At 37.7% G+C, this 11988-nt stretch overlaps 1 protein-coding gene across 1 annotated transcript; it reads right to left on the bottom strand.

Annotated features, from left to right (window-relative positions):
* Positions 1-2644: 2644 nt before the first annotated feature.
* On the bottom strand, positions 2645-9297 carry il17ra1a (interleukin 17 receptor A1a). Its single transcript, XM_034313345.2, has 12 exons — positions 9129-9297; positions 8814-8864; positions 8358-8379; positions 7983-8129; positions 6972-7096; positions 6741-6867; positions 5974-6021; positions 5672-5820; positions 5432-5506; positions 5243-5309; positions 5012-5134; positions 2645-4869 (listed from the first exon to the last, which is right to left on the bottom strand). Exons 1-12 carry the CDS (start codon positions 9192-9194, stop codon positions 3434-3436), a joined length of 2436 nt encoding a protein of 811 aa, XP_034169236.2. The 5' UTR covers positions 9195-9297; the 3' UTR covers positions 2645-3433.
* Positions 9298-11988: the final 2691 nt, after the last annotated feature.

Below are 11988 nucleotides of genomic sequence, written 5' to 3'. Positions count from 1 at the left end.
ATCAAGCTAACTTCATATCATTAGCCAAGTCCAATAGGAAGCTATATTAGAGCCAAATCCGACTCCTCTTCCCATGACTTCTCCGGTTGTAAACCCTCTCTGATGTGTGTTCATGATCCCGATGATCATTAGTGATGCGTGACTTGTGGTGTTTTTGATTTGCACTTGTATTGTGAGGCACTTTAATGAAGCTATTGAGAATTTATTAATATTAATAATGGAATGTCACACACATCTATTACCGACACGACACTGCTGACAGGGTAGTATGTAGCTGATCACCAGCTGCAGGCTAATGCTCACTAACACTAACTTTCTGTGTGTGAAAACATTAACTTCCTCTGTTCTTCTTAACAGTTAAGGCAAAACACTACAGGTGAATTACCTCTTTTTTCAAAACAACAAATCTCTGCAAGGTATTCTTACAGGTATTTTTGCATTGGCACTTTTTCAGAAATGTACATTTATGTATGCAGATGAGGCATTATATAAATATGCATAATGTTGCATACTAATTAAAGCCTTAAATAATTTAGAACTAAAATAGAACTAAAAGCATTTTGGGAAATTCCTCCATAATATCCTTCTAATTAGGGATAGGAATTGACTTAAAATTAATGAATGCAGGTCATTTAGAAACTGAGATTTTTGGTTCTGGATGTAGAAAAAAAATTGATTAAACAGTTTTAACAGTTTTAAAAATACACAACTTCACTGAATGTTTCAGATAATGTGGCAAAAAAAAAGTGAGTGGGCAAAAACAGTGAATTAAAGAAATAAGTAATACATTTTAAGTGAATGTTGTATGGACAATTTTCCAAAAATTTGAAAAATCACTGTTGTGGCGAAATTTGTCGTTTCTACTTGTAGTGTCTTGCCTTAAGAATTTGAGTCAGTTAAGAGAAAGTCCTAAATTGGCAGCAAGGTTTTATCAGTGCAAAAGTTTAGTCAGGAGAGTGAAATTAAAACATTCAGAGAAACAGTATGATGTTTAAAACACAGGCTAAGTGGGTCAAAATGGTAGACCATCTTTGCCTGCTAGTTTGCCTGTAAGTGCTAGTAGAAAGCAAACAATTTCTCAATTACCTCTTTTAATGCTACATCATAGACAAGTTACTTTTTAAGAAAATCACACAGCAGTAAAGCCCTTAGAAGATCCTGAACACTTATCGATCAGTTTAGTCTAGTAATAAGGAAAGTGGAAAATAACTGAAGAGCTGGCAGATGGCTACCTGCTGGATCTGTGATTTGGCAGCTGACTAGCTGATCACTCCAAGCTGAATTTTTCAGCAGGGTTGTATCTTTGGATGAACCTAAAAAATAAAATCATGTGTATTCAGTAAAAAAGTAGGTTGAGCACGTCGCTCTGATGAGCCATGGCAGGACAGACAGTCTATATAAGGATCTATATAAGGTTTGAAAATGGATCTAAGCAAAGAATTTAGAAATTATGTCTGTTACTAGTGTCAGTACATACCTCACGTTTAGGCTCACGGGTGCTAACGTATGAAAAAGTGTCGGTAATAGGTGCTATGCGATTAGTGGTTTATTTTATATACTAAAAATATATAACATTTAATAGATATCATTGAACTAATGTGAAGTAGACATCGTCTCCCAGTTGTTGAGCAGTCAGACACATTGTCTGTGGATGTATTTAAATGCACTTGTGAAAAAGATGTAAAATGTTAAGGACTTGTGTATGTTTCAAGTGAAAGTGAAAATAATGTATTCTTTTTATTCAAAATGTCGATGGAGAATATGTTAAGGCTGGTAGTTGTGAAAGAAATACTGCATTAATTGTGTATAGTATGGGCTTGGGATGATTGCTAATAACTTTGGTCATAACTACATACTTGTTAATACTTTGTGAATACCACAAAGTGAAGAAATACATAGCCCATCTTTAGACCTCATACCCACGCAAGAGTGGCCTCGGCACAGTAGCTCGTTATTCTCCACTCAGAGCTAGGCTACCTCTCTGCATGACCTCAAAATGCTCAACATGTTCAAAATGTTCATTTCAAGATGCATCATAATAGGTCAGAAGCAGGAAATATAAGTAGGCCTGATGAAAGAAATGGAAAACCCCATCCTTTCTAACTCTTTCCATAGAACTCATACTTTGCTCTAAAAACCTGTTTGGCTAGTCTACAGGTTCAGTTAGATTTAGATAACAAACATTTCAAAGAGAAGGAAGTGTATCAGCCGGTATACACGAACAGAAATGTTACCTTAATAAGCAGGAACGGAAAGAATGTGAAAGGAAGTTAAATATGCAGGCCGAAAGTGCATTATCAAAAATGGGATTTTGTGCCTCACCGTGCAGTGTGAATATGTTTATAATACAAATGTATTCCATGTTTGAATATGTGTATGTCAGAAAAATAACACGCATGTAAAATTTTCATGCTGACTTATACTTGTGCGTACACCTTCAAATGTTATACAGAAGTCCCTCTCGTGTGAGTCTTTATGGGCCTTTTTTTGCACTATAAAATCCTGACATCACCTTGTTGGAAAATAAAATGGCAGAATTTTATTAGCAAATCTTAAACCTGGAATAAGGGGACAGGTGAACAATTTTGTTTTATATGTTTACAGTAAATTCCAGTAAAGAAAAAAAAAAAAAAAAAAAAAGCACACAACAAAGACAACCAAAGAATGCAGTTTTTCATTTGCAGTTATTACTAAAGTACTATTATAGTATTACATTTAAAGCCCCATCTGATGGAGATCCATTAATCTGATTATACAAATCTACCTGCGAGAAGACTGAGAAACAAATCATCTTCATACACAAGTTTGTTTTTACATGAAATACATGAAAAGATGTTTATAGTGCAATGCATGCAGTAGTAAAGAAATCAGTATATTGTAAATTACAGCTTGTAGATTCCCTGTGATGAAAACCCATTTTAACCAAAAAGGTTATGTGCAATATTAAATGTAAACCCTATTTAAATGGAAATCAGTGGACAGATATCCATTTGTCTGTTAAAATGTGTCATTAAAAATGTTACAAGATTTTTTTTTGCATTATCAAGCTCACAGGTTTCAGATAATTGTCACTTGTTGTACATAAGAAAACAATAAAACACATCTCCTACAGAATATGTGGATTTTCATTGATTTCCTGTTGACAACCTGAGGACATAATGTTTTTTTTCCAAAAAAAAATTAAAAAGTGAAACCTAGTAGGTGGATTGGCTATGCTAAATTGCCCTGTAGCTGTGAATGTGTGTATACATGGCGTTCTGTGATGGACTGGCATCCCATTAGGGTGCATTCCTGCTCCACGCCCAGTGTTCTTTGGAAAGGCTAGAGATGCACCTCCACCCTGACTAGGACAAATGCGATTTATGACGTGTATGTAGCCATTTTACATGGCTTGTAAAATGTCTCTTTGCACTAGCATACTATCATATTAATATCAACTCTCCATGGTCTCTGTGCAGAAACCAGACGAAATGGGACTGTTTAGATATAGGGCTTCCTGCAATTTAGCCAGTGCAGCAAGAGAGGATGGAGGAGGTTCCTCCCTTACCATTGAGTCTCTTGAACTATATCCTTGATCTGACCATCTAGACTGTCTCTTTCCTGAGGCCTCTTCCACCTGACTCTCATCCATCTCCACTGGCTGAGATGAGTGCATATCCCAAGATGTCTGGAACTGATCATCCACTGAGGGTGGAGGAGCTGTAATATCAACAGATACCAGGGAGACCTGGAGGTTCAATAGTTTCTTTAGAGCCTCCTCTTTATCAATGGCAGGGGAGTCCTCTGGCGGTGGCCCTCTGTTCACAAATATCTCATTCCTGCTAGATGGTAAAGGTTCCCGTAGTGCAGGTTCAACTAAAAGGCAGGGATGGTTCTCTGAATCTGCATGGCACACCCCAGCTGTGTGGATACCAAGTGGGGCTTCCACAGCTGGATGGAGGGAATACACCTGGTGTGCTGGTTGGATCTCTAGAACAGAAGGCTCCTCAAATTCCAGGTTAAGATGTGGTATTTCAGTGGACCATACACTATGGGTCTGGTCCACATGATGTATCTCCACCTCACACTCGCATACGGAGGGTCCGATGTTGAGCACAGGCTCACACTTAAAAACCGGTCTGGGACACTCGTTAAGAAAAGGGCTGCTCTCGGCTACTGGAACCTCATCTTCACTGTCTAAGCACTCCTTCTCAAACCAGTCTGGATTCTCTAACTGGTAAGCCTTGAAGGTTTCAATGGCGTCCCTCAAAGCTTTGCCTGATGGGCAGTTGATATAGTCGTCGATGCCAATGCCCTTAATTGTGTGCACCTTCCCCTTCTGATATTTCTCCAGATCCAGGATCCGAAAGAAGAGCTCTTCAAAGTGCTTCATTAGCTTGTATTTGACCGCAACGTCAAACATGGAGGGCACGTCATATTCATCACTTATATCCTCAAAATATGCTACCAAGTACTTGCCATAAGAGGCGGGCCGCTGCATGTCAGGTGTGATGAGCTGCAGGGCGAGTGTCAGCATGTCCCCCATTGGTGAGCGAACATCCTCACGTAAGAGGACTCGAGGTCTGCCACACATGGCTCCCCACTTGGCCTGCACTCCTCGTGAGCAGAGGACCAGCACTTTGTCAGAGGATTGCTCTATACAACGCTTCTGCAATTCCGTCCATTGCAAGCGGCCCATGGCTCCAACAGAGGCCGTGTCCAGGAGGTCCAAGTAAACCTCTGTACCGCATTTGGCCCTCAAGAAGGCACAGAGCTTCAGCACTATATCAGTGTATTTTGGGTGGTCTCTTGAGTAGATGATCAGCACGGAATGCTTAGTATCTGGAAGATCATCTGCAGTGGGGTGCCCAGACAGGCTTGGTCCTGGACCTGTGATCCAAAGTATAATATTGACTGGATAATCATGTCTGTCAGTGATTTTTTTTTTATAAATAAGTAGCAAATTTCTGAAAGCTACCAGGAATTATTTGAACCTCTATATTTGAAAATGAAATGATCTCATATTACTTACCCTTCCGCTGCTTCCTGTAGTGCAAACAAATGGCACATATGGCACAAAGACCACAGAGCAGGACAAACAAACCAGTAAAAACCTTCCACAAATCATCTGCAACTTTGGGTGGTTTAGGTGGCTCTGTTTAGGAAAATGAACGTAAACGTTATAGCCAGGAACATTCATCTGATTAATTTAGCAATAATAAAAGATAATAAAGAAAACTGGATGCTTGTATTAGTTTCATACCTGGACATATATTAAAACTCTTTTTCTTCCGCAAGCAGTCATTTCCACACTTAAAGAAGGGCTGGATCTACATGTGGAAACATTTACAAATAATATGTATACTACCACTTAACTTAAAATATTAAATTGTATATTATAATTAGAAGTATACAATTTATATGTTGTATTGCAAAACTATTGGAAAAATACCTCCACAGTGAAACTGCAGCATGTGTGTGGCCAAGCTTCAAGGTCAAACGTGACATTTAGGGATGACCTGTTTTCCTGTGCAAAAGAAAAGACACAGTGAAAATTCACCTTAAAAATTAGGTGTGTATCATTGAGTGTAAGATGTGTATCACTTTACTGCTTTCTCCAAAGAACAAGAATTCCAAAATATGTAGTGATAATATGATGGCCATGCGTGAAATGTCTAATTCAATTCCTTACCTTACTGAGATTTTGGGTTTCTTTGTGTTGTTTGCACTTCACATGGACTTTATAAATTTCCGAATGCTCATCAGTGTCAAAGGTAACAAAAACTGTCCTGTCCTGAGGCCCTGACCTCACCATGGAAATGTTGGGATTCCAGTTTTCTCCTGTGACACGAAGAGAGAGAGGCACAATAAATATTACACTCGTAGGCAGTGATGCGTGGAAATTGTGTAAGAAAGCAGTGTGGTAAAAAATAATGAAAGTACACATGCATGTTTTTGTTTTCTTAAGGCAAATAAAGTCAGGTGTTCACTCACCTCTTTCAATACAGATTCGAGTCGACTGCATAGCAGGACTTTTACAACCTGTTGTAACAGACACAAATTTATAACAGCATTCTGAACTAAATATGAGACTTTGAGTGAGGCTTTTAGCAAGTGCATGTTTAGGAGGATGTGACAAAATGCACAAAACAATGCACGTGGCAAAACGTCTGGCAGTAGTGGTAAATTCTCTGGTAGTAGTTAAAGTACAGACATACTAGTAAGGAGGACATACTCCAGGCAGGTCTAAAACAATTCAGTCAAAACTGATTTCCTCAAATTTAAGGCTGAAGTGATTTTTGGCCAGCTGGTAGAGTTTGTGGCAAACAGCAGTGATAGTGACGCCACCTTTGAACAGTCCTACCAGGGAGGTAGAGTCATACAGTGTTTTTGTCAAATATCACTTCCTCTTAAACATAAGTCCCACACCAAAAAGTCCCACTAAGAGTGAAAATGCACTTGCAAACACAGCTGTAAAGCTTTTTCAATGGTAGAATGAATCATAGTTTTGTCATGATTTGTCCTGTGTTTTTCACTGATAATCATAAATACACAATTCAAAAAGTAATTTTAATTACTTTTAAAATTATGTAAATTCAAATACATCATTGAATTGTTTATTTTTTAATTATCATGTGACTTGGAATAAAAGTCTGTACTATGTTGTGAAGGAAATCACAAGAACACAAATGCTTTGGATACAAGTGATGATCAGCCTTAACCTTGGTTAAACTTTTAAACATTTACTTGCTTTAACTTACCGGAGACTTCGATAGTTTTGTTGATGTTGTAACTGGTGTAGGCAATGTTCGGCTTGGGGAGGTTGGAGACTGACACCAAATATGTCTCACCTGGTTCAACAACCACTTTGTCCAGAGAAAAAGACCACTACAATAAAAAGTACCACATCAAAGATTTAATAATAATAATAATAATAATCAGAGAAAGACATTAAGGTACAAAGAGTGGTTTTGTGTTGTTTCATGTCTCACCTGTTCACCAAATGGATTTCTCATTGTAGTAATCTTCTTGAGAAACAGGTAATGGACACAGAAGTGTTCACCGCTGCCCTGCTTTGTCACTTGAAACTCAGTTCCAATCAGATGAGTAATGCTCCCTGAAAGAAACAGATACATGAATAGTTCTACTTCAAAAATCCGGCTAAAGATGATTAAAGTATGCAGACTAAAAGTTGGCCTAATTTTTGTTTTTAAACCACATACTCATTGCACTGCATGAAAGATCTACACTCCAGGCCAAAAAATGGGCCAAGCTCAAAATGGCAAAATATGAATTTAATGGTCTTAACAACAAATCACTGGTCAGGAAATGAGCAAGATTTAAACAAATAGATAAAGAGAAGCTTTTCCCTTTGATTTCTTTAAATGTTTCAGCCTTGTGGCTCTTGATGAGCTGCATCAGTTGTGGCAGATAACCACATAATCACTAATCTTTTAAAAAAAAAAAAAACATCTCATGGAAATTTTGTACACCCAGACATGTGTTAGTTTGAATTTTACATCAAACATTTTAATCAATATCATGATTTTACCTTTGCATACAAGAAGACTTTCCCTGTTTCTAGCTTTCCCCCAAACAAACAGTTCACTGCAGCAAAAGGAAATGAGCAAATGGAGGCACAGGAGCTCTCAGGAGTGCATTTATTTCACTCTTGCTCATTTTCTAACCAATGACTTGTTGTTAAGACCATTAAGAGCTTAATATTTGTCATTTTGGGCTTCCATACTTTTTCTGAATTTTATTTATAATATATTAACATCTTTATTGTTGATTAGAAATAATCATATACATCTATTCAGTTCCTAGAAAATTATATTGTCTATAATTAACAGGATATGTATCATAATTTTGACATAAATCACAGATCATGTCTGTACAACACTGGCTTAGTGCTAAAGAAAGGCAAGAGTCCATATACTTCAGCAGGGAACACATTCCCACATCTCCTACATCAGCATAGCGTGGTGACTTCACATACTAACCATCATCCCTTGCTTTCCATTCTGCCACAATTACAGGCACCAAGTCTCCGTTCTCATCCGTTGTGACGTCTTCATGAACCTTCAGATCCACTGGACTGGTCGGAGTGTATGCCTGCGGTTTCAGCCATTCTTTATATATACAGTTATCTGGGGAAACAGGAATAAACTCAGATTTTGAACTCGAAAGGAAAAGTGCTATAGGATTATTAATACTTTTAATGAATTTCATATTGACAGTTTGACATTATTAAATTAATAAGGCAATAACAACAACAACAATAACAATATTAATAATATTAAAGAGTCAAAAGGATAGTAAGACAACCGTGTGTGTGTGTGTGTGTGTGTGTTTGTGTGTGTGTGTAAAACACTCACTTATTTTAATGTCACATGGCACCTTTAAAGAAAAGAACAAAAGGAAGCACAATCATTTTAAGTGAACAATACCATATGGGCTAAACTTTGATATATAATAAACAATATGAATATGACTAACATGTACTTCACTAAACTGTTTTGTCTAACAGTACTTTCCAGCTTTGTGTATTTTAAGGTGTTTTGCTATTAAATATGATTTTAAAAAACCCTGTGGAATCTCAGAGAGATGTTACGATCAAGTCTAAAAAACACAGGAAGTTAAATGAGGCCACAGGAACACACAGTGTCTTAGTATTTAGTAAAAAATAATAATACAAATAATAATAACACTTGCTATTATTGTTTAAAACACAGAGATTTTAGAGCCATCAGAAACTAAAAGGCCTAAAGCTGAACTCTTCAAGCGTTAGCTGATGAACTTTGAAACAAGACTGAAGTATGTTCTCTACTCACCAAGTGGCTGCAGGACAGAGAGGAGATGTTTGTGATGTGGAGACATGACACCTGAGAGAGAGAGAGGAGGAATAAAGCAGCTGTTAAGATCTTCCAAGCCATGCTGCTTTCATTGTGGAGCAATAACGCTCGAAGAATGGTTTCTGACTGCTCTCAGTGGAGTGCAGGGGAATAAGGTGTGGTGTGAAAGTAGGCGAGAACTTCCTGGACTTTATGAAAATGTGCTGTTTACACCTGGCCTTTACTGGAAGGACCTGCCTACACTTTCTCAGAAGAGCTGAAACGGAAGTAGGCTGTTTGTTTGTTTTTTTTTACCTCCCCTGGTATTTTCTGTCTTTCACTCCTCTCACAGGCTACTGTGTAACTTACTAAAATAAACATTTCTTATTTTCCTTAATAAAAAGTGGAAGTGTGAGTGTTATTGTGCCGTTCAGAGTGAAACAAACAGGTTACAGTCGGATTGCAGGATGAAGTCGTCACTGGATGATTTCCAAATCACTCCCTGCTCCCTATATAGGTGCACTACAAAGCCACAGAGTGCACTACACATTCAACACGGAGCCATTTAGAAAAGCGCTCAATTCTTCGCTTTGTTTGGTTTTTAAACCGTCCACAAGATGGCAGCATTTCTCTAAAAGACTTCTCTCTTCTTTTGGGTTCTAAACACTATATAAACTATAAAATATGACCCTAGTTTTAAAATCACCATCATTTTATTAAATAATGCGCTTAAAAAAGGGGGAGACTATATGATATTACAAACTAAATACATGTTAAATAAATCATTCAAATGCCATAATGTCCTCATGCAATTAGCGTGGATGCTAATTAACCACATGTTGTGTATTTGCTAATTCTATACTAAAAACTCAACCCTGTTGCTTTCACTCATTTAAGAGCAAAATGCAAAGAAACCTTGTAAAGTGATGGAATGTTGCCTGAGGTTTAGGTTTAACGAAACGTTTAAACACATATTTTCTTAGCTTTGTTTTGATGAAAGCATGTGGTTTTTTTTTTTTTTAGCAACAAGCTAGCCAGCTAACATTAATGATGAGTTTATGATGTATTTAGTTTCTCAAAACAAAAGAGTTAGTGTCATAGATTTAATCAAATATGTGTCTGTGTTGATTGATATAAAGTAAATACTACTATGAACTCATTTGAAGTAGTGAAGTGATATTTTATTCACTGTTGACGATCTGAGGAGCCATGTTGCCTCGTCGTCATGTGCTGAAGCTGCGGTTGAGGAGACCGAGTTTAGGGAATGTTTTCTTCTATTTTCATTCTTTGATTTATTTGATTTATGTTTCTAGTCAGAGATTGAACATTCTGAGTTATGAGCTTTAGTCAAACGCAGCATAACGCCAGCTAGGCTGTATGTATAAACACCGAATCATATGTAAAATGGAAATTTTCAAATAAGTACATCAAGGAATCATTTTAGTTCATACTTGTTTATATCAACTGCTCGATGCTGTCTTGCAAAAATTACAGTTATGATTTCCAAAAATATTCCAGATTTTATACAGGAACTTGTTTTTGAAAAGTAGTGAGTAAAAGTAAAACATCTTAAAGGTAAAATCCCTGAATGACTTGCATATTAATCTTTATAAAATAATATATGTTCTACAGATTTGTTTTGTAATCAAAATCTGAACTTCTTTCATTTCCTACATTACCCACAATGCTGTTTGACGACCTGTTGATAGTGGTGCGGTGGGATTTAGCTCTTGCTTCATCTCTGCCTAAAGAGAGTGATGCAATAGTGCTTTAGTTTTGCTCTTTTGTTTTTAGGAGCTAACTGCAAAACCTGACCGTTAACACTTGTGTTTGAGAGTGTTGAAAATTGTTCTTCTATTAAACACTGCACTAGAAACATCCCCCTGTGACAGCAGCATGGGAGACGAGCGCTAACTTTCATGGTTATAATGAAAATAAAACATAAACCAACAAATTAGCACCTGAATCACAAAACACATCACAAATATTTCAATATAAACATATGTAATGTGTTTAAATGAACGAAACCCTCAAGTACAGTATAAAGTATATGTGTTTTGTTACTTCCCAGAAAGGACTACACTGTAATTCTAACCCATTTTGCCCAAGCAGGGGCTTGTCTGTCCACCATGGGGATCCTCATTGTCAGTCTACATGGCCACAGATGGATCAGAAATGTAAAACCATCAAATCACATTTCATTCGGCAGTCACGCACAGGATTAATGGCATATTTCATGTACAAAGTGCTGAGTACTTTGTGCAGAACCGTCTCACTCTCTGTACATCTGCACATGGATTATGAAAGAAACACTAATGAACTGAAACAGCATGGAGCACTCAAGCATGTTTGAGAACAGTAATGGTCCTGGGTCACTTATGTACAGCACACTGAGATCAAACCCAAGTCTATGAGGGCAAAACCACCACAGAGGCGTGATATCAAAACCCCGAGATTAGCCGTGTGATCAGGATCAGGGCTACCCACACCCAGCACAGGTGTTCACTCTCATGTTCACTCTCATGTTTTTATACACAATAGAAGGATTGAAGCTCTGAAATATTGCATCCTCTGTTTAAAGTGAATTGTTTGGACGCTATTCGGACAGGGTGTGGAAAGATATATGAAGATAGTTTAAATGATAAAATCAAAGAACTACTCAGAGCTCAGATCTGTCAAATCCAGCTGAAACAGCTCCCTGTTCTAGTGATCTTCATGCCACTTGTTGTGACACATTTGCAACTTTACAGTTTTAAAACAACTGTATTAGCTAAATCAAGCCAGATTGCCAGTTAAATATTAGCCTTATCAAAAACATGCTGTCTAGCTGACTGTTTATCATTAACAACAGGTTAGCTGGGTGGTGTGTTGGCACAGCAGCTAGCGTTGGCACCTCACAGCTCCAGGGCTCGATCTTTAGCTCGGGTTATTGTCTGTGTGGAGTTTCTCTGCATGTTCTCCCTGTGTCTGTGTGGATTTCCTCTGAGTTCTCTGGTTTCCTCCCACCTCCCAAAACATGCTAGTAGATGGATTAGCAACTCTACATTGCCCCCAAGTGTAAATGAGTGTGGAATGTGTGTGTGTGTGTGTGTGTGTGTGTGTGTGTGTGCGCATGGCCCCCTGTGATTGACTGGTGTCCCATCCTGGCTGTATTCATGCCTCACACTCATTGTTC

Source organism: Pangasianodon hypophthalmus, chromosome 18 (assembly GCF_027358585.1).
Source record: "Pangasianodon hypophthalmus isolate fPanHyp1 chromosome 18, fPanHyp1.pri, whole genome shotgun sequence".
NCBI classification, from domain to species: domain Eukaryota; kingdom Metazoa; phylum Chordata; class Actinopteri; order Siluriformes; family Pangasiidae; genus Pangasianodon; species Pangasianodon hypophthalmus.
The sequence above is the reverse complement of the archived record's forward strand: the minus strand, read 5'-3'. Positions and strand labels throughout refer to the sequence as shown.

Bases quoted from the DNA above. Each gene is read 5' to 3' on its own strand.
- il17ra1a (XM_034313345.2), bottom strand. From the start codon at position 9,194: ATGTTTATTTTAGTAAGTTACACAGTAGCCTGTGAGAGGAGTGAAAGA. The intron at 7,097-7,982 runs GTTAGTATGTGA...TGTTTCTTTCAG, and splicing joins ATGGAAAGCAAGGGATGATG to GGAGCATTACTCATCTGATT. The intron at 5,507-5,671 runs GTAAGGAATTGA...TCTTTTGCACAG, and splicing joins AAACCCAAAATCTCAGTAAG to GAAAACAGGTCATCCCTAAA.